Source organism: Ambystoma mexicanum, chromosome 1p (genome assembly GCF_040938575.1).
Source record: "Ambystoma mexicanum isolate Mex_15411 chromosome 1p, UKY_AmexF1_1, whole genome shotgun sequence".
Classification (NCBI taxonomy): domain Eukaryota; kingdom Metazoa; phylum Chordata; class Amphibia; order Caudata; family Ambystomatidae; genus Ambystoma; species Ambystoma mexicanum.
Window position 1 is genome coordinate 1,128,435,347 of NC_090921.1, and position 25,500 is coordinate 1,128,460,846.

Sequence of the window (25,500 nt, forward strand, 5' to 3'; positions counted from 1 at the left end):
CATCTGGCGGAAGCCGGTGTCAGCGATGTCCATGACCACCGTGATGGCGTGGTCCGAGGCCACCTCGCCTTCTTGCAGTATTTCAAGGGCTTCCGCCCTCTCATCGTCTGGGAGGAAGTCCAGGAGGGGGGCAATTTTAAAACACAGCTCCCTATTGTAGCAGACCACAATAGGGAGAGCGTTGGCTGCCTTAACGGTCGTCACCGCTGACAACGAGATGATCCGACATCCCATGGTGTCCAGCTTCTTCCCCACGGTGTCCGGCGGGGAAGTGGATGCCGTCGCCCCAGCCGATTTCTTCTTGGCCGCCGTGGAAACCCCCGAGTCCGGGGACAGCTGCACTCTGAGGCACATTGGCACAGAGTCTGGAACCTGGTACTTCTCGTACCGGTCCCTCTTCGCCAGGGCCGAGGATGGGTTCTTCAGGAGGGGCAGCCCCTCGTCCCAGATGTCATCCAACAACGGGACTGAGAACACAGTCTTCCTCTTGGCCTCTCGTCGTTGGTAAAGGAATCGCTCCTCCTTCTGCTCTTCGGGGCATAGCTGAAAAAGCTCTGAGGCCCTAGCGATCATGGCGTGAAAGGAGCCAATTTCGTCGGGAGGAGAAGCCCGGGGTGGGGGCGACGGGAGATCAGTTCCGTCGCCGCCGTCGTCCGTTGCGGTCTCGTCCTTTGGTGGAGGGGATGGAGATGAAGGATGGAAGGGCGAGGAGGATGGACCCCCCTTCGCTTGGATGGTGTGCTCTCCGACGGTCCAGGCGCCGCTGTATCGTACGCCGGAGGCAAAGGCATCCTTGTTCTTATTTCTAAACACAAGATGTGCAGGGCTAGCCAGATGTCCTCAGACCTGTCCGTCGGCGGTTGCGACGGGAGCGTCGGCAGCGGCGTGGTGTCCTCCTGTTCGTCGATCTGCCATTCCTCGTCAGCTCCTCCATCGCTCTCCACGTCGGGGTCCCTCGCGTAGGATCGGACCTCGACAAATCTCTTGTCCAAGACTGACTTGAGGCCCGCCAGCTCATTCTCTGAGGAGATACGAGTCCAGTAGGACTACTGCGATCCCTGCCCACCTCCTTCTCAGCCAGGGGTTTCACTGGGGTCTTTTTGATGGGCAGGAAAGATGACTCCCTCCAGGAGGGTAGGGAAACTCTTGGCTTTGAGGTCGTCGTCTCCACTGGGGCCGCCTCTGCGGGTTTCGCCAGGGATGCGGCCACTTCCTCAATCGAAACCTTAGCCAGGTGAATCTGGGCCTTCATGACCTTTGGCGGGTCTGAGGCCGTCACCGTGGGGGGAGGGTCACTGCCTCGCTCCCTCTTGGCATTTTCCATCGGGGTCGACCGGGGCTTCTCCCGAAGCTTACACGGGGCCTCCGACTTCCTCTGTGCCGAGCCGGAGCGTTGGCTCGTGGTTGACAGCATCGTGATAATGGTATGGCCTGGCAGCCGCAGAGCCTGTACCAACGGCGCTCCCGGTGCCCGCAGTGCTTTGCCTTATGTTGGGCCCCCATCGCCGGAGCGTCCTGAAAGGTCTTAGAAGACCGCTCAGACTTCTTGGGCTCACCCGCCGCTGGGCTTTTCGCCTACAGCCAGTCAGCCAGCCGTTTGCGACGGTCCTTCATGGTACGGGCGGACATGTCCTTGCAGAACGCAGTGTCCTCCTCCACGTGTGACTTGTCAGAGTGCAGGCAGAAGAGGCAGCGGGAATGCTCATCCTCCTTGAAGACGTTCTGTAGTTCACATCCTGGGCAGATCCTAAACAGCTTGGATCCAACGGGCGTCGAGTCTCCTTTGTGTTCGGCCATGTCCACGCGGGGTAGTCCTCAAAGATCTTCCGGAATCCTCCTAGAAGTGAAATTCGATGAAAATTCACCCTTGAGAGGTGCAGAGATTTCCGAAACGGGTCCCTGTTAATTGGAAGAAGAATTGGTGGAGCTTGAGGCTCGATTTGACCGAAAAAAATAAGACTAAACTCTTTGGAAAAACACAATACGAAGTAAAAGCTCGAGCACAAGGACTCCCAACACTTGAACGTGCAGTACAAATCTGAAGATGGGGGGGCGCTGTTGAGCAGCCAGCAAGATGGCTGCCTAGCTTTGGAGCTCCGTAGCACGTTCTACAATCTGCAGACAACGGCGGAATCCTGCTATCTACATCCCAACTAAAGCCCTCCTAAGCATCCCTTGACTGCTGCGCACACACACGGACAAAAACCGCTATCATCCGATCAGCCGGGACGAAGATACGTGTGACTGTGCTGGCCTGCCGCGTGGGCCACGGGACCTACCTCCTTGACTGACTGAGGGCGGCGCGACCGTGGCAGCCCTGGGCTGTGCTGGCCTGCTGTTAGGAGGCGGGCGCTACTGACAAGCCCCCTGGAAGGGCGGAGATCTGCGGAGCTGCCGTGAACGGACTGGGAGCTGGACTGCTGATTTGTGCCCCTTGGTGCAGCGCCCGCCCTTCTGCCGCCGCAGGCCTCGGCCGACTGCGACGGTAGGTGCCCCCAGTGGGGGGGTGGGGGGGGGGGGGGGAGTGCTTTTAGTGCTGCCGCTTCGCTTGGCCTCCTTGCCTGAGCCCCTGCGCGCTCCAGCGACATCGGTGGGGCACCCGTGGCCCAGCCCCCTCCCCTATCCGTATCTCTCACCGCCCGCCCACATCAAAGGTCTCGCTCCTGAGGGGGTAGAGCGCGTCCCTAGAGCTTAACGCTCTTACCAGCCCGGCCCTGCGGCAGTGAGGCCGACGCCCACGTCTTGCAGCTGAGGACCCCCGCGGGCACTAGACGTCCCGACCTTCCCTCCAACGCCCCGAACATCCGTTCCTACGCCCTGCGGGCCTGGTGCAGCGCATAATTAGATGGCTGGGAAACGGAATCACCACATCACGCGGCTGCTCCTCGCCTTAAATACTTGCTCCTTTGTGCGCTGGGAGCCTCCTGTACAAGAACTGTGCCAGGACAGGGGGGAAGCCGCTCTGCTTCACCAGCACACACTGGTGGTAAGACACTTTCTCCCTCACCTTGGGGGCTCCCCCTGACCCACCCCATCAGCAGTGTATCACCCAGCGCACACCCACGCAGCAATTGAGAGTGTGGCGCTTTTCACATTGGTGCCCACCTGGCACCTCACAGCTCTCTCTACCCAATGTGCCTGCGGCCACCACAAAGCATCTGTTAGGGACTATCACCAGACACCCACGGCTGCCTCAACACCACTACCTTGCCACGTCCTTTTTATCTCCCCTCCATCTGGGGCAAACACCTGCATAACCAGGCTTAAAACACATGTATACCGACACCAGTGGCACGCTACCACCCCCTTTGCGGCACTCCTGTCCCACGACGACCAGCAAAACCACCAAGTGAAAAGTGCTGTCGCCCACCACCGCAATGTCCAACAGATCGCGGGGGGCCAACAAGGTTGGGGCCATGGACAAGTTAGCTAAGGCAGCGCCCAGGGAAGATCATGCGTCCTCCTCCGTGGGACAGGAAGATGTGGACACGCTACCGGACCCAACCGCAACCTGACCTAACTACAATGATGGAGTCCATGGCATGGCCAAAAACTTTGCAGCCTTCCATGAAAAACTGGATGAGATCAACGCGAATGTCGCCTCTCTAAAGGCTAAACTAGACCAACATGGGGCCAGAATTACTGAAGCAGAGCAAAGAATTGGAACCAATGAGGACAATGTGCATGCTCTACAGAACACAGTCACAGAACTTGTGCGTGACATGAAGCGGGTCAAAGCTAAGTGCGATGACCTAGAATTTAGGTCGCGAAGGAACAACGTTCGTATAGTGGGGGTTCCCGAATCAGCACTAAAGGGTCGAATGGAGGTTGCGGTTGAACAATTACTCAAAGACCTCCTTGGCAATCCTGAGCTGCCGCCATTCTTCACCGTTGAAGCGAGCGCACCGCTCACTAGCGCCCCGGCCCAAACCAGGAGACTTTCCCAGACCAATAATTGCGAAACTGTTAAGCTACAAAGATAGAGATCACATTCTTCGCCTGGCCAGAGAAAAAGGGGAACTAAGGCTAGAATCACAAATCATCAGGATCTTCCCTGACTTTTCAGTGAGCGTACAGATGGAACGACGACAATTCGGAGGTGTGAAAAAAATGCTACGTGATAGGAAAATTGAGTATGCCATGTTTTTCCCTGCTCGCCTGAAATTCACTCACCGCAACAAAGTGTATTTCTTCACAGTCCCAGACGAAGCAGTCAAGTTCATTGAGGCACAAATCCCTTTAACAGAACCCCCGGAGGAACCAATGGACAACGACTAAGACAAATGGGTTCACCTGCTGTGGCCATTCTGTAATTGATCCCCCAGTCGTTCACCTTGTCCCCCCTGATCTATCCCATCCTATGCCCAACCTTGCCTCAACATCATCACCTCATGAGCACCACTTGCGGAAAGGGAGGACCTTCCTGACTTGCTCTGCCATAACTGTATACACTGGGCTTCAACCTCAGCAGCCAAGCCTCACTGATAGGCAACCGCCTAAGGCGCTATCTGCTCAGATCTCGGTACCTAAGGATGGGTTTGTTTTTTGTAACCTTAAGCACTATCAGCCGTTTGAAAATTACTGCTGTTCATCATAATATGTATTAACAAATGTGGGTCACATGGCAGCGGCGCCACCCACTGCAGCTGCAATGCCTCCTAAAGCGGAGTGTTTATGTTTAAGCCCCTGTTGGGCTATTGGTCAAGCGTCGCCAAGTTGGGGATGGCACGCAGTTACGCGCTCCAGGGGTGGGAACTATCACACTGCTAGTTTGTACCGGGCGGTGAGGGTGGGGGGTGGTGTAGTTGGGGAATGGTTTAAAAAAATCGGTAGGAAGGAGACGACTGGTTTCGAAGAGAGGCGCACTCACGTCACAGCGTCATGGATGTGGGGGAAGCAGATGCAGACCCGTTAATTGGGATGTCCCATAAACTGTCAGCATGGCTATTAAAATGATGACATGGAACGTTCGGGGATTGACCAATTTCACAAAGACCCGTAGGATCACAGCATACGCACAAAGACATGGAGTTAAAGTACTCCTATTGCAGGAGATACACGCTTTGAAACTCCTTGCATCAAACCTAGCACAGTCCTGGGGCCCTAACAGATTTTATACCCAATACTCCACTCAATCCAGGGGTGTCCTGACTCTGATCCATAAATCTGTAAAATTCACACTCCACACATTGACACGGAAGGTAGATATGTGATCCTTGACTGCACTCTGGCTAACGAGGAATACTTGCTCGCAAACTCATATGGCCCTAATACTGACTTTCCGGAATTCATAGATGAAGTGACCACTATCCTCATGAGATCTGTGGAAGTCCCCATTATATGGGGGGGAGACATGAACCTTATACTTGACAATGTCCTTGACAGAACAACCACTACCCGCAGTCTCATGTCTCGAGCCGCCAAACGACTCCATACACATATGATGTCCCTAAATTTACACGATGTGTGGAGAACGCTTCACCCCCAAGATAGGGGCTACACTTTCTACTCGACAGTACATGATAGCTCTTCAAGAATAGATATGTTTCTGATGTCGGGATCCCGGGTGGGTAGAGTGACGGATGTCAAGATTCTCGCACGCACGCTCTCCGATCATTTCCCGGTGTTGATGCAGGTTCAATTGGGGACTACCCCGGCCACCCGCCCTACCTGGCGCTTTAAATCTGATGCCCTGTCTGACATTGTCTTTAGAGCAGAGATCCTATCAGATATAAACATTTTTTTTGAGAACAACACACAAGATGGTATACATTAGAGGGATGTGTATCTCGAGGGAGGCGGGGGTGCTCAAAGCCATTAGACAGGCCTTAAAGAATTCTGAGACGAAGCGTAAAACTCTAGAATAAAAACATGCCTCCGCGCCTGCCCGGGCAACCCTGGCAAAGATTAGAACTGAACTAGAACTATATGAGTCCCACGCCCTCAGTGAGGTGTGGTACTTTGCCTGGCCCGTTGCTGCGCGGAGGTATGGTGAGGGGGACAGGCCTGGTAGAACCCTGGCCAAATTGGTACGCGTGGAGGGTGGTAAGACCCGAATAGATAGCATTATAGACCGGCAAGGCACACGACACTGGTCCGACCAGGCCATAATTGACACCTTTGCAAACTTCTATGCCGATTTGTATGGCCCTCAGCAGGAACACAGCCCAAGACCTGGACGACCTGCTGGAACGTATCCCAATGACCCTTATCTCCCAAAGCACCAGCGAGCAACTGGATGGCCAGTTTACCTTGGAAGAGATAGTCCAGGTAATTTCAGACCTCCCAAAGAACAAGGCCCCGGGCCCCGATGGACTCACATCGGAGTTCTACCAGGAGCATGTTGCCATTCTAGCTCCCATATTGCTCGGGGTCTGGACCGAATCACTTCGGCTGGCCTCCCTCCCTCCCTCCTTAAGAGAAGCCCTAATTACCGTCCTCCCCAAGCCAGAGAAACCCCCAGACGAGTGTGGTTCCTACAGGCCTCTATCGCTTATAAACACAGACATGAAAATCTTTGCTAAAATTATAGCTAACAGGTTCCTCCCGTTCATGGCCCATCTGGTCCACGCAGACCAAAGCGGATTTGTCCCTGGCTGCTCAACTGCACTTAATATCTGCCGTCTTTTCAATGTAATGTCCAGAATCGACCCTATGGCTGATGCAGTGGCGGTCACACTAGACGCCCAGAAGGCATTTGACATAGTCTCATGGCAATACCTATGGGCCGTGCTCGACAATATGGGGGTAGGTCCAAACATGATCTCCTACATAAAACTGCTATACACAGGACCAATGGCCAGGGTCCTAGTGAATGCTCTTACGTCTTCTCCCTTTGCGCTACATAGGGGCTCCCGTCAGGGTTGCCCATTCTCCCCTATCCTATTTGCGCTTGCCATCAAACCTATGGCGGACCACGTCAGGGATCGACACACCTGCAAGGGCATTCGCCTACAGGACACGCCGGAAATCATCTCATTATACGCTGATGATGTACTCCTTTACGTCAGAAGCCCATCCACACATCTAGACCCGATCATTCGCGACATAACAAAGATAGGCACGTACTCTGGCTTCAGGGGGTATGGACCAAGGCCGTGAAGCCAGCGGTGCGGGCTGCACTCCGAAACCACCCCTTAGGGTGTATAAGTTCAATGTAGTTCGAACTAAAAATAACAAATTTCCATTGGTTTACTGCAAAGTGTGATAGTTTAATGTTAAATTCTTTAATCGTGAATTTTGCATCTCGTTAACTGTACATCTTAAGAACAGCAGATGTGCTGGGTGAGCTATAAAAACATTAGTTTTGGCCAATGCATTTCGGAACCTTGTTCCTTCGTCAGGGCCAGCTCATTCTCAAATGCATCTGATCCGAATGCAAAATGATAAGCAATCGAATCTGTAATGTAATCCACAAACATATACGCAAGATTAATTGATTAAATATGCATCAATCGCAAAACATATTCACATGAATAATACAGGTTGATGAAACCATTAAAGCATACAGTATTGCATTTTCAATTTATGGATGTGTTCGGCATGCCGATAGTGAGTCCATCATGCCCCAGTTACCAATGTAAATACACAAGTCGAGTCACACAATTCCAAAGAGTTAACCGGGGTGCCAACGTACGCCGGGAAAAGGGGATATTGTTTACAGAATAATTAATGTTTAGGGGATGTATCACATAACCATGGCAAAAAAGTAAAATAGAAAGTATAAATTACATACGTGTCATCCATATTTAATGCGTGATAACAGGTGGCGGGATCATATTAAGAAAAGGAAAGAAAAACGGTAGAAAAAATCACCAACAGACTGCCACAAATCTTACTGCTTGTCAACTTTCAGTGTCATAGAAATCGACCTGTACTAACCTTGCTATGGTGGCAGAATGGACTGTGAATCGTAAGACGACGCTTTGAAGCTTGAGGCTTGTTGGAAGGCGTTCGGTGAACGTCTGCTGATTCTTATCTAGGGAAGACATGCTTCGCGATCAGTTGTGTAACAATATGATGTTGCTAAAGCGCTTATAATGTCTAGGGCTCACTAGCACACGACCGTGCAGTACGACGCGTCTTACCTGAATGTTCAGATGTGGAAAATCGGCAGAACGCGGCTAAGGACGCGTTCTCGGTTACTATGGTGCTTTATCACGAAGCTTCTTACACGTCGCCTAGCTACGTGAAAAGAGCCACAGAGTTCTGTGAAAAGCCGGCGGCCATCTTACTGCAGCTGCTAGCTTCCATCATACATGTGCCCTAACGGGTATACTATAAAGGATGAAATGTCTAATTGAAATTGCTCAACTAAGGATGAAATATCTAATTGAAAAGTGATACTTGGGGGTGTAGTGGTGGTAAAAAATGTGGCAAAATACGGATAATATGAAAAAATGTTATGTTATAAAAATTAAAATGATAAAAATATATTGTAAGAAATGTATAGTTAATAAAAAAGTTAAATTAATGAAATAATGAAAGACATAACTAGGCAAAGAACATGCCCGAGAAGACAAATTCTACTGAGACCGATAACCACAATGAGGGCCGGCCTTAGTCTGACTGATCTGGTTCCGTACGGTACACTATTCCTGAAGCTCAGGCTGATTTACCATTACTGTTATTACTATGTTAAGATTGGAGTAAAGCTAAGGGCAACGTTAGATTCAAGGGGTCTCGGTTGCCATATAGCTAGTCACTCTAGGGTGCAGGTTCATTTAAGGAACACACAGAAAAGAAAGGGAGAACAGAATAAAAGTAAGAGGAAAAAAGGAAAAAGGAAAAAGAAAAACAAATTGTTAAACAGACATCTTATATAATTGTGCAAAACGTCACTACTATTCCTTATGATTTACATCAGTCGCGGTGATTCTTGCAAAATCATGTTCCCACTCGGTGCTGCTGATGTTGACACAACCAAAATTATCAAACAAACAGTACAATGTCATAATGCGTTCTAATGTGTCCCATGCTGTTAACCCATTATAGTCTAGTGATTCCAGCATCAAAGAAAACAACTGAGGTCGAACTCCTCGTTCATTCCATTCGGTGTCAATGAGTCAAGTTTGTTGATCCAAAAAGCTTCTTTCTGTGCTCTCCACTGCTTCATATCTCGAGAGTGTCCTTTGGGAGGCATGACTTCAAGTACCAGAAATCTCAACTGGCTCACTGTGTGCCCATTGTCATTAAAATGCCTAGCAACAGCTGACATCCTGTTCTTATTCCTAATATTGGATTTATGCTCATTTATCCTAATTCTGATTTTACGTGAGGTCTCCCCCACGTAATACTTACCACATGGGCATCTGAGTGCATAGATTACATTTTCCGAAAGACATGTCGCATGCTGTCTTAGTGCGAGTTTTACACCAGTGCGTGGATGTGCAATTGTACTGCCTTTAATAATGCTGTTGCAATTACCACAACTCATACATGGATGAGTCCCGGGGAATTTGTCTGGTTTAGTAACTGGTGTTCTCTGCTTAGTGTTCATCAATAAGTTCCGCAAGTTACTGCTTTTCTGATATGCAAATATGGGTGGTGTAGGAAACAGGTCCACTGTTCGCTCATCACTTGTAAGAATATTCCATCTGTTGCGTATTATAGTCTTAATGTGCTTGCTCTGTATGGAATATTTAGTCACGAAGACCAAATCTGGACTGTTAGTAATAGGTTTCTTTACTAGCAATTGTTGTCGTTCCTGGGCATCAGTCTTGGCTCGTGCTGTTACTAAATCTACCTCTGGGTATCCTCTTGCTTGCAGCTTTTGTTGCAATTGTTGTAATCGTAAGTTACAATCCTCTGGGTCACTTACGATTCTTTTGATCCTTAACATTTGACCGTAGGGCAAATTCTGAAGTGTCTTAGGTGGATGAAAACTGAGCCGATGTAGCAGGTTATTGCGATCTGTAGGTTTCGTGTACAATGTGGTGGTAATTTTATTGGCTCGGATAACTGTTTGTACATCGAGATAGTGTACATTAGGATTACCTATATCTATAGTAAATTGGATACGTTGATCGATCCCATTGAGAAATATCAAAAATTCTTGAAGATCTTGTACACTACCTATCCATATGCCGAAGATGTCATCTATAAATCTCACCCATGTCTTCAACTGGTGTTGCCATCTGGGATTAGATAATACATGTGTTGTTTCAAATTGATACATGAAACAATTAGCATATGATGGTGCCATAGTGGCTCCCATGGCAGTCCCCGATATCTGATTGTAATATTTGCCATCGTACTTAAAACAGGAGTTCTTGGAGATGAAGTCAAGAAGAATAATGAGAAACTCATTATTGGCTCCAATGTCTGTTGCACTGAGTAAGAGAGATTCAACTGCTTGCTGTCCCAGATCATGCGGAATACTGGTGTAGAGGCTGACAACATCAATAGTAAATAGAATGTCTCCAGGTGCCAATGAGATAGTATCTAATATTTGGAGGAAATGCGTAGTGTCCCTTACATATGTCCTTGTGGCTTGGACCAGTGGTTGTAGAAAAAAATCTATATATGTTCCTAAAGGTTGTAATAGACTTCTCGTGGCAGCTACTATTGGTCTGCCGGGTGGATTGATCAAGCTTTTGTGGATCTTAGGCAAGGTATATAGGTGAGGCATTACTGGAAATGCGGTCCATAGATACGCCCTTGTTTTGGTGCTAATCCATTCGTTTTCTACAGCTTTATCGAGAATATCTGTTAGTTTCCTCTTGATCCCCGGAGTGGGGTCTTGTGGTAGTAGAGTGTAGGTATTAGTATCCGACAATTGGCGCAAGCATTCTGAATGATATTGTGATGCGTCTTGGATCACCATTGCTCCACCTTTATCCGCGGGACGGATGACTATAGTTTCATCGCCGAATAATGTACGTATCTGTGACAGCTCACCTCTATTCAAATTAGTTCTTCTTGGTGCGCGAAATTGCATCTTTTTGAGGTCGTTCAATACCATTTTTTGAAACATGTCTATTGCTGGTACTTGTACTGGCGGGCAAAAGGTGCTGCTTGGTTTAAATTCTGTGTACTCTGACTCTATTGTTGTAGTAGATGGCGTGTTCTCTGCGAAAAACGCCTTCAATTTCAATTTACGAATGAATTTGAATAACTCAATCTCTGTTTGGAATTGATTAGTGCTGTAGGTCGGTACAAACTTAAGCCCTTTCTCCAGGGTTCGTATCTCGCCGGCTGAAAGTGTCCGCTTGGATAGATTAACCACTAACTGCGATTCGTTTGAAACCTTGTTTGCATCCTCTGACTTCCTCTTTCTCCCCCTCCTTGTCCTCTTCCTCTCTCTAAAAAAGCTGTGTTGGTTATACGTTTAACTTGCGCTGGTCTTAATTCTTGGGCTGATGTACTAGCTGGTGGCAAGTCGATGTTTGTTCTATCCTCTTGCTCTGGGACATCGGACTCAGAGCTGCTGTTGCCACTCGTGTTCTTATTCTGGCGTGTACCTTGCTGTTGATATTTGTCAGCCCACGTGTAAACCTCATTATTGAGGTAATCGAAAGTATCTCGGCGAAACTTGCGTATCTTCCGAGCCTCCAAATCTTCTTGGCTTCACCATCAATTATTCTAAATCAGAAATATTTCTGCTCACTGCGGCAACCCAGCAATCGTCATGCGAGTTCCTCCTACGCTGGTCCCCGGGGGGCATCAGGTACCTCGGGGTCCAAGTGTCACTAACCAAATCCTCCCTATTGGCAGATAACTATACGACAACGGCACAGGTCATCGAATCCAAGATGCTCAGGTGGCACAACCTCTCACTGTCTCTAGCGGGAAGATTATCCCTCATAAAAATTATTTTGGTCCCCAAGCTCCTCTATATTTTTGCCAATGTACCAGTATGGCCCGGGAAGCAATATTTCAAGAGGCTCCACTCGGCGTGCGCCCAATTCCTATGGCACTCCGGGGCCGTCCGCAAGAAGTGGCAACATATGACCCTACCCTATAAAAGAGGGGGCTTCACAGCCCCAGACCTGACACCGTACTGGATCGCGGCGCAGGCCCAGCACGCTGCACATTGGTATGCACACGTAAATCCGCCCCCTCACGCCAAACTTGAGAAACTGGCTGGAAAGGGAACCAACATTATGACCTTAATACTACACCGCACGTTTCAAATGGACGCCCCGGCAGATCCAGTGGCTACCACGATCAGGGCGTGGAACAGTATATTTTACTCACAATATGAGCACCGTCCATACTACAAGTGGCTCCCTATCTGGCAATTCCCGGGACTCTCCCCCACACACGACCAACACGTCCTACGACACTGGGAGTACCTGGGCTATCGAGCACTAACCGATCTATACCCAAACGGGAAATTCATCACCCCTCAGACGTGGCGACCCGAACACACTAACTCGGCGTTAGAGCTACTGCAATACTTCAGGCTAAGAGCGGCAGTCCGTGAAATGTGGCCCTCCTACCCATACGAGCCCCCAGACTCACCTGAACTCCTGTATATAGCAAACTCCGCAGGCAGCAGGAGCATTATATCCTCACTGTACAAATTGCAGCTGGGGAAGTCGGGGGATGCATCCCTCAAACCACGGGAAGAACGGGCTAGGGAGCTGGAAATCACTGAAGGGTTGTGGAGCAAAATGTGTGCACACACGCCAAAGTTTCCCTCAACGCTAGATTCTGGTGCATACAATACAAACTCCTTAACAGACTATTATACACCACACAGAGTAGCAAAATTCACACACACCCCCCAACTCATGTATGCCCTAAATGCAAATCTGAAGAGGCGGATCATGTGCATATGTTTTGGTCTTGTACTGCGCGGAGTGCGTTTTGGACCGGAGTGACAAAGGCGCTCTCAGAGATAATTGGGTCCCCAGTAGACCTCGATCCACTCACCTTGTTGTTCGGAATATGGGCTGGTGAAAATGGAAAAAAAATGTCAAAATTTCTAAATATAAGCGCCATAGTGGCAAAAAGATGCATACTACAATGTTGGAAGCGCCGCTCCCCCCCCCCCCACCCTCGGGATGTGGTTAAAATCCCTCACTTGGGTGCAAACGTGTGAAGAGGAATACATCGGCACCCTCCCAATGACATCCCGCCCCAGAAATGTGTGGACTGAGTTTTGCAGCTATGTGAATAACAGTGACGAAGTTGAGTGGAGCTCCACCCCCCCGCCGGGTCCACCTGATGCACCCCGAGTGCTGAACACTACATGCTCCACTGTGCTATCAGCTCTTCCCTCCCACCCCCAGTACATGCTGCTAAAAAAAAAAAAACAATTGCACGATATAACGCTTAACTGTGTTTTTTCTTTGTTATTCTGTTGGTTTTGGCTCCTGTATATCTCTGTGAAATATATGCTGTACCTGTCGTAACTTCCTAACAATAAACAAAAGTTAAAAAAAAAAAATTAAAAAAATCTGAAGATAGCTGCCAGAGGAGGGGCTTAGGTAGAGGGCAGTCATTGGCTGGGGGCAGTATGACCTAGAGACCAGTGATTGGTTGTTAGGAGAAAGTTCAGAAACAAAACTGATTTTTTCTTTTACAGAGGATTCCCAGCCTGACGGTGGGGAATATTCATGAGCATGTGAGTCCATGCCAGGCCCCATGCTGGAGAACTCGCCCACTTTTCTGCCCACCTCTTTCTCATATACCTCACCTGACATTAATCACAATTTTGCCCCTGAATCTGCCATCATACGTACAGATTTTCCAGTCACACTGATGTCGGCAAATGGACTGTCACAATCATCAACCTCATTAAACATGACCATATTTACTGTTAACACTTCTACTTGTTCTTCCTCTTCACCTCTAGAGTGCCGAGTCGCCTCATTTGCATAGAACACCTTTCTCCCACCTCCAAGGGAATAATTCTTACAGCAATTTGCATAGTGACCCCACCTTTTGGATTTGCTACACGTTACTCTTCTACCCAGACATACCAGAGAGCTTGCAAAGTGATTAGCACTGGCACATCGAAAACATAGCTTTTCATTTGTCTTGGGGGTTTTTGTTATATCAGTTTTACCATCAGAGACATCACGTACCCTTTGACCACTGCCTTTGTTTTTCTTCTTCTGTACCCTGGTAGTCTCCTTACCTGGATCACCCACCCTTAATATCTCACTAGCCACACTCCTATTCTCCTTTCTGTTCAGTTTGGCAACACATGCCATGGTATGCTCTACTCTTTTTGCTATTGACACCACTTCGTCCAGACTCGGTTCATCCTTCAGCCATAACTTCTTATTTTATCGTTCTAACAATGGATCATAAATTGATCTCTTATGTGTTCATCCAAATTCTTTGCCAAATGTACAGCTCTGGGACAGATGTTGTAACGCCGTTAGGTACTCTTCTACGGATTCTCCTCCTTCCTGTTCCCTCACGCCAAAATTATAGGTGATGGTGCTAGTCTTAACATTAAAATGGAGATCAGGTTTGTGTGCAAGGCTGCATCAAATTCATCGGTGCTACTTTCTGCATCCAATTCTGATATATTCGGTATCGCTGGCCCTCATATCCTAAGAAGTGCATCAAAAGTGAGACATTTCGCTCTGCCGATGTTGTGTTGCCACATGCTGCCGTTACATAAAGTAGAAAACCTTTTTTCCAGGGAGCCCATTTAATCTGGATGGGCCCCGGATTTGCCATGAAAACTGGGGGACCTGGTACGCCTGAAATTGCCATTTCCAAAGCCGCAGTTCTGTTTTCCAACGGTGTGCTCAAACTATGCAGCGCTTAGAAGCTGGAGCATTAGCTCTGGGCCAACACTGACACACTTGAATTGGCACTGGCATCAATTTATGTCTGATCTTACTTACCCTAGGTTATAGCATTGCTCAGATTCCAGGTGCTTATTATTCCTCTTCAAAACACAAAAAGAAACTGCTGCTCTGTTATGGGGATTGAGGAAATCACAGTTCTGAATGAAGGACCTAGTTAGGTGCCTTCCTCTAATCTTAGAGCTTCCTTGCTGTCTTCCCCATTGAGGGTATCTTCCAGCTAGAGTGCTCTGCCCGACGTTCCTGTCCGCTGTTGACGTCACGCACATGCGTGCGTGCGCATCATCTTCCAGCTACTGCGCCTGATGCTCATGTCAACTGTTGGCTGCTCTGTGGATCTCACACCCATGCGTGTGCGCCCTTTCACACAGTTGCCTTTTGGGTCCGCGTGCGGAGCTCGCACTGATTTGGGGCCGGGTTGGGGTTAATAATCCCCCCCATTATCCACACACCCCTTTCGCAATGCTTGGTCTCCCTTTGCTTGTGGACACAGCTCCTATGCTTCAACTGGTGGGGGGAGGGCAGGGACGCGCTCACAGCACACTTTCCGTTGGTCACAGTGTGCCGCTCTTCGCCGCTCCCTTGCGTCCTCTCCCATCAGCTGGGAACGGACAGCAGGGTTGCAGCAGGCTGCAGTTCGCCGCTCCGGTGTGTCGTCCCCTTTGAGCTCGCAATGGGTCACCAGGACAACAGCAGGCACGTGTTGGGCGGTGGGGGTCTGCTGTGGGCCAATCCTCTGCGCCAGTGAAGATGATCCACACTTCAGGTAGCTAATGATGTTTTATTTAATACAATGTATATCATAAGACCCCCAAGCACATGCATCAGCACCTTGATCTCCAACCAACTCACACCCTGATACGCAACATTCCATCTGTACTTGTGCTGGCCACATTCCATGTCCTGGTTCCACATTCTGATGGAGGTAACACATTACAGCAGTAACTGTCAAGATGGCCAAGTTTACAGGCAGCTCAATCTGAACAATGCAACATCAAAAGTAAGGAAAGTTGTTGTGGTGTTCACAACCAAATTAAATAGTGCAAATATACTGAATAGTTGCAAAAAGGACAAACCAAAGACCAGCACCTTTTTTTATAGGTTTCTATATTTTGGTCATGCACTGTCCTTCCACATGCACAATAGTTTTCAGGGAAAATTGGCTTGGTTTGCACTGAAGTCCCTGCATGAGCTGCGCCATTCCTCCATCTGTCCTATATTTACCAAGAACAATGATCTGTGTGACGGGGTCAGTAGTATGCCCTGTCATGATGGAATGGAGACCCCCCCCACCCCCTAGCATAGGGTGGGAGGCCTAGAAGGGAGGAAGGCAGAGCCAGTCCTACCCCAGAGGGGGAAGGTGGCAGTGGGGAGGGCCCCAGTTCCTGTCTCCTCTAAGTGCCTGTAAATGTTTGGGCAGAACCACTGTTGATCGTCCCATACTCTTGGAAAAGATGCTGGCCAGATTCTTATTAGCGCAAAGAATGTATTTCAGCCACCCTGGTGGATCAACCGCAAAAAGGCAGCCCAGCAGCATATCCCCCACAAGCACCGAAGAGAGTGCACCACAGCAGCTAATGGGCAGAGCCACAGACCACTACAAAACGGTGCCACACTGTGTTAGCAGGTGGCGTGACTACCTGAAATGAACTTGTGCATTTTCAAAACAAATTGCTTACCTGTGATTTTGCCACAGAGCGGCTCCATGACAGGAACTTGGACATTGTTCCACACAAGATGCTACAGCCAAACCGCAGCAGGCCCACAAAGCAGAAAGGGGCAGGGCTTCCCCTCCAACCTCTCTTGAGTATTTACCATTCTGTACCACCTATAGGGTGGGGAAGATTGGCAAGGGGAACCAGTAGAGGATGCCCAATGGGAGAAGGATGGGGGGATAAAGCCAATGACAGGAACGTGTCAGTTGGTGAGGTCAGAGGAGGAGGCAGATTAAGAGACTATAAGGAGGAAGGATGGTGGACAGCGGTTTGTCGACAATTAGTAGAAAAGGCGAGGTAAAGGTTACTGTGAGAAAGTGTTAAGGTTTTGTGATTGTCGAATGTGTGTGAGTGAAAGGGGTAATGAGAGTAGGGACTGACAGTGGTGACTCAGGGGGTGCAAGGAGGATGACTGAAGGCGTGGAGGAGTAGAAAGGGTGTGGAGCCGGAAGGAGGACAGTAAAATGAGAATGAGAGGTGCCGGAAAGAGAAAAGGGTCGCTTGATTGTCTAGAAGGCACCACTGTGATATCTAGAACTAAGCAGGGGAGCAGTGAATGTTGCACATAGAAGTCCTGAGGGAGTTAGCAGATCAGGCATTTGTGCCATCACCACAAGAACGAGAGAGAGAGAAAAAGAGAAAGAGAGAGAAAGAGAGAAAGAGAGAGAAAGAGAGAACTGCTGGTGCTACGTAACTCATTAGCCACTATATGCCCAACAATGATCTTCTCCACTGTATACGGTAATTAAACATGGGAAATCCATGTGTATGAGTAAGGACTGATCTCACACTGTAGGTCTAATGCTTCCCTCTATGTAATTGGCATGATGCAGTATTTTAGTGTGATTTTATTGTTTGTATGTAGCGATAATTATTATCTTTACTTTTTCTTTGTAGTCCGTACGTGAAAAATGGGGAAAAATATTAGGGGTTTATAAATGGAGATGGGCCGGAAGAGCAATGGAGGTGGGGCTAGAGGTGGAGTCATGGCAGGCAAGTGATAGGCTTGTAAAAAGTGGGGGGAAAAGGTGTAAAATAGCACTTTTCTTGAAACCTGCACAAATCACAAAATAAACCAACCTAGTATCTCACCCACTAGTCCCCGGGGAGCTGTCATCCAGGTGGCCAGGAAACGGCCATCGCCTTTGGATCCATTTCTTGCAGGTGGACCAGTGCTGGAGGATCACCTGGGTGTGGGATCTTCAGAGAGTAGGAGTGGGACACGGGACGGTGAGACATGGTATCCCCTTCCTTACAACACCTTTACAGCATTCTACCTGGTAGGATATTTAGGAACTCTACCCCCACCCCTTTTACAGCACAAAAACGTTCTCACCGACAGACTGCTCTAAGGGAAAACAGACGAGCCGTGTACCAGACGTGTCCAAATACAATAGTCAGGCGAGGTCAGGCAATTACTGATCATCCCACACACACCCGACTTCCATTACACTTCCCTGCAGGGATAAAGGCAGCACACAAGAGCACACTCAGAGAAGCAAAGCACACGAGGAAACAGCAATTCCAAGATGACAGTTTAAAGGGAGGTGAAAGACGGCGAAACTGAAGGGGGTTGCAAGGAGGAAAGATCCCTTGACTTTTTCAACAAGGAACCGTCACTTTCACGAGACCTCGAGAGAAAGCGCAAGACCAGGAAACCAGGCTCAAGAATTCTGCATCATGTGTCGGAGGTACCCGGGGCCAGTCCGCTTCAGTAATCAAGGCGGGGAGACTCTCCAGCCATTGTGGTATTGTCCTCGTCTCCAAGAACAAAGCCAGCCTGTGAGTTGGGGAGACCGATAAAAGACCGGTCTGTGTTGTGTTGAAGCCAAGGTTGCAAGCACTGGAATGAACACTGTTAAACCGCGTGTGATAAGAGACTCAAATGAAGTTGAACTGCTGATGAGTGATTGAAATTTAAAGCAAACTACAATACCTCTGACAGAGTAGTCCGGCGCTGCGTGGGTGCTCAATCGAAGGTCTCTGTAAGGTAGCCTGCTAAGAAGTGATAAAAGTAGATAAAGTTGGTGCAGGCCCAGCGGAGGTTGAGAGAGAACCAATAAATATGAATCGAAGTGGGCCTGCGACAGGTCAGGTCAAATCCCACGCACAGTCGAAAGTCTTTGATTTTGATGGAAGAAGATAAAAGTTTGGAAAAGTACATGGATTTTGTCAGAGCCCTACAGAAGGAGATCAAGTGAAAGTTTTGTGTTAAAGTGGGTCTGAGCGTGGCAGAGGGGGGCCCGGGTGAGTCGAGAATCACCCAAGAAGTTGTACATGAGAATCCTGAGGAGAAAGGAACTTTTGAATGTTTGTCGCTTCAGGCCCTCTGAGGTAAGAGACTTTAAATGGCAAAGAGACAGACATAGAAGGCCTTGATACTGAGACCTGAACTGCATCCTTGTGCTAGAGAAGCCAGAGACTGTGCTAAGCTCGAGTGTGCCGCCTTGTCCGGTGCTGAAAACGTGGGGAAGGGAAGCCAACAGCTTGAATATCCAGACATATAATTTCTTGAACATTTTGCTTTTTGCATAACATTGTTTCCCACACTATTTGTATTTAGAAGTAAGGATTGCCAATAGGTTTACTAGTATAGGCCCTTTTATTTTGACAGACTCGACTAGGACTGCGTTATTTGATGGTCGTAGCTTGCTCCCATCTTTAGATTTCGGATTAGATAGGCGTTGTTCAAACCCCATTGAACTTGGTTTGATACCATGCCTTCCTTACAGCACCCCTCCCCCTTTGCACCCATAAAGCATGCAACTAAAAACCGCCACCGCAATTACATATCCACTACTGTGCCTGCAGCGATCTAATGTTAATCCTGCTTACATTTAAAAACAAAGATAAACCAGTGCAGAGCTCGCAAGTGATATGAATGAGAGCAGGGAACAGCTTTGTGTGAAGTGTTATGCAGCAGCTTACACATGGGCTTTTGGTTTTCCCATATTCGTGAATTTAGACAGATTTGTTCATATCCTGACTCTGAGGCAATCAGGCCCAAATCCAGCACTGTTTGGCCATGCAATACAAGTGAACTTGACTTGCAAAACATTGTAGCTGCAGTCTACCACAGAGAGTTAAAGAGTAATCTAGTATCTATATCAAGAGCTAGATTGGTGGTGCTTTTGCCACGGGCTTAGTGATGAGGGCACTTGGTAAGACCCAAGACAGTGACGGGTGGAAGGACTGCATAATACCTTTCTGTCTGTGACTATCATCCAAGCAGTTTGAGTCTCCATATAAGACTATTCTCCCTCCACCTTCCGAAGGTACTTGGAAAAGACCCAAGATGGGGACATTTTCAACAACCGCCGTTTCCTGCTTTAATACTTCAAGACCTAGGTAAGAATGGATACAGATTAAATGATACCCTTAAAATGACATTAAAGCAAACAGAGAACAGTTACTGCACAGGGCCAGGCTATTTTCTCCGACCTTGATCCTTAAGGGTGTGTGCAATGACAGTGCCATCTTCTGGGAACTTGGCAATGCTGCATCCCGATGCATAGTACACTGAAAAACAAAAAACACAACATTAGTAGGATTTACCGTTCAGACCAGCTTTAAAACTATGTTCACATTAATTAGCAGAAGTTATGCACAGCTTACATGAGAAGCAGTACACGTCAATAATTATACGTCCAGTGTGCACAGGCAAATTCATAGCTGTGAGAAACCTGAAGGTGTCTCTCTGACTTGTCCCCAGAGGTCTGTCATCCAGGTGGCCACGACACGGCTATCGCTATTGGATCCAGTTCCTGGGGGTGGACCAGTGAGGGAGTATCACCTAGATGGGGGGGGGGCGGGTTAGGGGAGTGGAAGTGGGACACCGAAGGGTGAGACAGGGTATCGCCCTTCTTAGAACACCTTTTCCCCAACCTACTACGTAATTGTAATTGGTTATTTATAGCACGCTTAATAGCCAGAGTTTTCTAAGCGCGGACCCGGGGATCAAACCTGTGTTGCTTAGCGTCGCCTTGCTTCCAAGGCGAGCGCATTGCTCCTGAGCTATCCTCCAGAAACACGGATACTCAAACACTCTACCGCCCAACCCCCCTTTTCCGACGCGAACACTTTCGCATATCACGAAGGACAACTCCTCGGGCCATTTAGCAGACATGTCCCAACACGAGGGTCAGGCAAAGTCAGGCAATTGACCAGAACCGCACACACCCGACTGCCCTTTCCATTCCCCCCACATGGATAAAAGGTGGAGCACAAGAGCACAATACGAGCAAGGCAGAGCGCACAACGAGCGGGCTAAATCAGCACAGTAGTTCAAGAGAAGGAGAAAGAAGGCACGAGCCGAGAGGCTGACAAGGAGATAAGCAGTCTTGCCCTTTCAGACCAAGGCCTGTGAAACCTATGCAGAAGGAATCTCAAGACTGCGAACAATAGCCAGCGTGTGTTGCAGCAGATGTCAACGGTACACAGGGCCCTACTTCGCTGAGAACGCAGCCAGGGAGAGGCGCTTGTCTCCGTGGTACCAGTTTTGACTCCAGAGAGAAGAAAAGCCAAGCGGGTCCTCACAGCTGGTGAGTCGAGGGGAGAGGAGATAAGAAACCGAACTTTGTTGAACGAAAGTAGCAAACGGCTAATTGAACTGTGAGAGTGCAAAGAACTGTTGCTACCAGAAAGGTGAAAAGCAGCAACAGAGGAGTCAGACACCACGTGGGTACTCACTCAGGGGAAACTGGGCGAGTACCTAATTGTTGAAACTACTGTTACCAGAAAGCCTTGGGAAAGGCGAGAAAGGGTTCAAAGTGGTCATATAAGGGTCTTGTAAAATCCGCTGTACATTCAAAAGTCTTTAACCGGCAGATGATTGTGAAGCCAAGGGAAGTGAATCCTGCACTGTAAGAACTGATTGAGAAAATGTGCGATTGACAAAGTTGGCAAAAGTGAACCCGAAGGAGGGATGTCCACAGTGAACTGGTTAAAAAGACATTCAGATTTGTGAATGTCACAGATGAGATTGCGTTGAAAGAAGTAGTGAACCTGACCGAGGGAAGCTAACATTCGAGAAAGGTCTGAGCCCGGAAGAGGGGGATCCCGGGGTGAACAGGTATCACACATCGTAGAAACAGAAATCAACTTTTGTTTATTATATTGAAACAGATCAGGTCCTCAGAGGCAAAATACTTTTTTGTAGAAAAGAGACCTAACCAGTGACCGCCCTGATTGCTGAGAGCGGAACTGTGGCTCGTGCGTGTGCTATGCTCCAGAATCCTACCTTGTCCTGTGCTGAAAACTTAGGGAAGAGAGACCTTGACTACCGAATCCTGACTTATTGTTTGTGCACACTTCTTTCTTTCTAATGAACACTATCCCACACTTTTTTGTATTTAGTGTAAGGATTGGCAATAGGTTTTTTAGTATAGGGCCTTTTATTTGACAAGACACCACTGAGACTGTCTTATTGTTTGATTTTAATAAACACCCTTGAACTGTCATCACTTGTATCTGTCTTTACTGTTGCCACCATGAGTTCCTTCCAAAGCCTTACAATTAAAGTAACCACATCCCACCCAAAAGCTTCCCCATTTTTGGCTGCCTCATCTTTACAACGAGAACATATGCTTAAGGTTTTGCCTGAACACACAGGACACAAAGTGTCAGGTGTACATACAAATATCAGACGTCACTTCATAACACCCGGTTTTACATGTTTTCATAGTCACCATTTTAAACATGTGCACTTTGTGTCGAAAGGAATTCAAACCAGCTTTTTTTATGGGGGTGAGGGAAAAAAAAACACCCCTTTCTAGCACACACACACCCACATACACGTATATGTAATTGGCCGATTTCGACCAAAAGTACACAAACAGAGCACGCTTTTTAAAAGAGGTCTATGAAAAGATGTAGTATGGTAAAAACACTTTGTGTTTTCTCACTACCCGATCTCGTCCGTTTCTCAATCTTCACCCATTGATTCGGGGGCTGGGGAACACTTTGGTTTACTTACCATAAGAATTGTATCAGTTTTTATAATGTGTTTAGGACTTTTTTTTAAAAAAAAATTCCAGTTCTTTATTTAAAATTTTCTGATAATTTGAACAAGAACCAGCAATAAATCACAAAGTTTCATAACATAGCATAAAGGAAACAAACATGTAGGAACAGAAAAAGAAAGAAAAACAAAAAGAAGACATCAATATACAATCCTCAAGGTGAACTAGTTCCTCCTCAAAAAGGCTCCCCAGACCTTCGCATGCAAACTCAATTTCCCCATTGTTCTGTAAATAAATTTCTCCATATTCGCTAAGCAGTTCATTTCCGTAATCCAGTCCTCCAAAATTGGTGAGTCACGAGATTTAGGACTTCTAAGGCACAAGTTACTTACCTGTAACTGTTGTTCACTGTGATGCTGGAAATGCATCAGAGGGACAGGGCCTCCGTATCCTTGTCCTTTACTGCTTTTTATCGTGTGTTCTGTCGTGTTTTCCGCGCAGGAGTTCATGTGGGACTCCTGGCGGTGCAGCTCTCTTTCTTTTGGTTTGGTGAACGACCCGTGGGATACCGTTATGGCACCCATGGGTGGGGGTACAACCCTGTGCCCCTAGTGTATGTTTTTGGGCACCTGTGGGTGGCCCACAGAGCAAGGTATGGGCTGGTGGGCAGCTCCATGCTGAATTTGACAGGTGCACAGAGTATCCTCCATTTTGGGATACCCCGGCCCTGCCATTGGGATCAGTTGATTCCCGATGGAAAACAAGATGGCCCCGGTGGCCTCTTGCTTTCTATTACCCATTACTTTGTTTCCCAAAGTCCTGGGAAGCCCTGACTCTGTCCCTTCCCCCTGACTGGCTGTTGGGTGGAAATGCCATATATGGTGTTTTTGTGCAGGCCCAGCCAGACTAGCTGGAGCCTTCCCGGTGATGTATGTTGTGGGTACCTCCTGTGGGTGGGACCCGGGTGAATAGAGTGTGTGACGAATATGCATTATGTGTTGTGGGTGTCTAGTATCTGGTGGTTGACACAGTGACTGAGACAACCCTGCCTGAAACCGGTATGAATGCCGCTTGGAGTGTTGAATGGCTCGGTACCTGTCCCAATACAAATAACTTGTTTTGAGTGTCTGGAGAGAAGTGAATGGCTTGAATACCTAGTGTGCCTGATTGGCTGCCTGCCTGCATGAATGCCCGTAGTCGTTATTGGATGCTTGAGTGTGACCCAGCGGAATGAATGGGAGATCAACAGTATATCTGGGGACCTCTCACTGCTAGGAATCGTGTTCAGAAGCTGAAGTCCACTACGACGAGTAACTGGAGTAACTGACGCTTGACCTTGAAGCCCTGCTGGACGAGAAGAATTGCTGTTGCTCTCCTTCCCAATCTGAAAGCTGCTGTGCTTCCAAGGCCTGACCCAGAGAGGACCTGGTAAGGCACCCTCTTCCCGAGCTACGAGGGACCATCGTGCACAGCTGATCTTTGCCAACGCTCCCTGGTAGACAGGCCTTCGACAGGCTGCCGACTCGATACGGGGACTGCTACGCAACCCCAAGGAAAAGCACTCAGACTGTTGTCCACCACTGTCGACGACTGCCGCCGCCGCCCGGAGCCGCCGCGCTCCCGTTTGCCTAAGAACTTTCATTGATCATCGGACGCTCTCGTCTGCATTGTCACCCGCTTGTCTCCCGCTGGAGAAGGCCTGACCGTCGACGCGCCGAGGAGCATCCACCGGTGGGTTTCCTGCCACCTAAGGACCACAGAGACGCCGACGACTCAACGCCCTTGCTGGGCCACAGTTCTTCCTCATCTCTTTGCGGTCCAGAACTATCATCACTGAGGTGCCCCGCACGCCTCTTCCTTGCAGGATGCCAACACTCTGTCGTCGACAAGCACCGCTAGGAACGAAGCTGCCACTTCACTACTGTAGTTCAACCTGTGCACTGTCGGACGTTCGACGACCCGTGACTCCTGCCTTAAAGGGAGGGCACTCAAGAAGGATCAGTCGACGCATCGTCGGAGAACTCTACTCCACCAGGTACATTGGGGGGAGGGGGGGTGTAAAACCTTAATAGGAAGAAGTGAGACTATTGAACATATGGACTGTGCTTGTGCGATATATCTTATTTTACAGGTTGCCCAGGTGGGGGGGGGGGGATCTCCGACACTGTGTCTGGGGTACGGGGCCAGTATTCTGCCTACTGTTTCAACCATCTTGCGTTCCTTCCTATCTCTATTGCTGGTTTCCTCGTTATTGATCTGTGTGACATTTTAACCGTACAGTTGATGCACTTTAATGAGATTTGATAACATTGGTGGTACCACTTTAGAATTGTATATATTTATCATTATTGACTTCCGAGTACAAAGTGCGTTATTGTGATCGTATACATTCCTTTGAATATTAATTATATAAAGACTGTGTGGACATTCCTTTGTGGGGGTTCGGGGACTACACTGTACTTAAGAACCAGCCTGCATCACCTCCTGAGAAGCTAAGCCTTGATTGCTCGTCCATTGCTACCTTATAGAGAATCTTGGCTGAGGTCTTCTGTGCCTCTCCTCTACCATATAGAGAGCGGAAGTACAGACACCCCCTACCAGTGTTTACATTCTCCAGCATGCGTCTGGCATGGATTCACATGCTCATGAATTTTCCCTGTCGTCAGGCTGGGAATCCTCGGTAAAGAAAAAATCAGTTTCAGTTTCACTTCTGAACCGTCTTTCTCTTAACAACCAATCACTGGTCTCTGGGTCATACTGCCCCCAGCCAATGACTGCCCTCTACCTAAGCCCCTCCTCTGGCAGCCATCTTCAGATTTGGTAGCACGTAAAGTGGCAGTAGGACCAAGAGAAGAGCCGCAGAGTGGTAGGCGGGAGGATTCGCATGTGAATCCATGCCAGACCCATGCTGGAGAACAACAGTTGCAGGTAAGTAACTTGTTCCTTCTCGAGCATGGGGTTTGGCATGGATTCACATGCTCATGAATAAAGAATACATAGCAGTACACACGAACAACCACGGGATGTGGCAAGGCTCAACATTAAGCATCT

General features: G+C 48.4%; 1 protein-coding gene across 3 annotated transcripts in view; it reads right to left on the reverse strand.

The window, feature by feature from the left end:
* MBTPS1 (membrane bound transcription factor peptidase, site 1) overlaps window positions 1-25,500 on the reverse strand; it is a 1,184,166-nt gene that overhangs the window by 104,023 nt on the left and 1,054,643 nt on the right. For all 3 annotated transcript variants that reach the window (XM_069604782.1, XM_069604783.1, XM_069604784.1), the window contains 2 exons: window positions 19,931-20,008; window positions 19,693-19,833 (listed from right to left, as the gene is read on the reverse strand). In XM_069604782.1, the coding sequence (XP_069460883.1) occupies window positions 19,693-19,833; window positions 19,931-20,008 (219 nt within the window). The remainder of the gene's footprint in view (window positions 1-19,692; window positions 19,834-19,930; window positions 20,009-25,500) is intronic.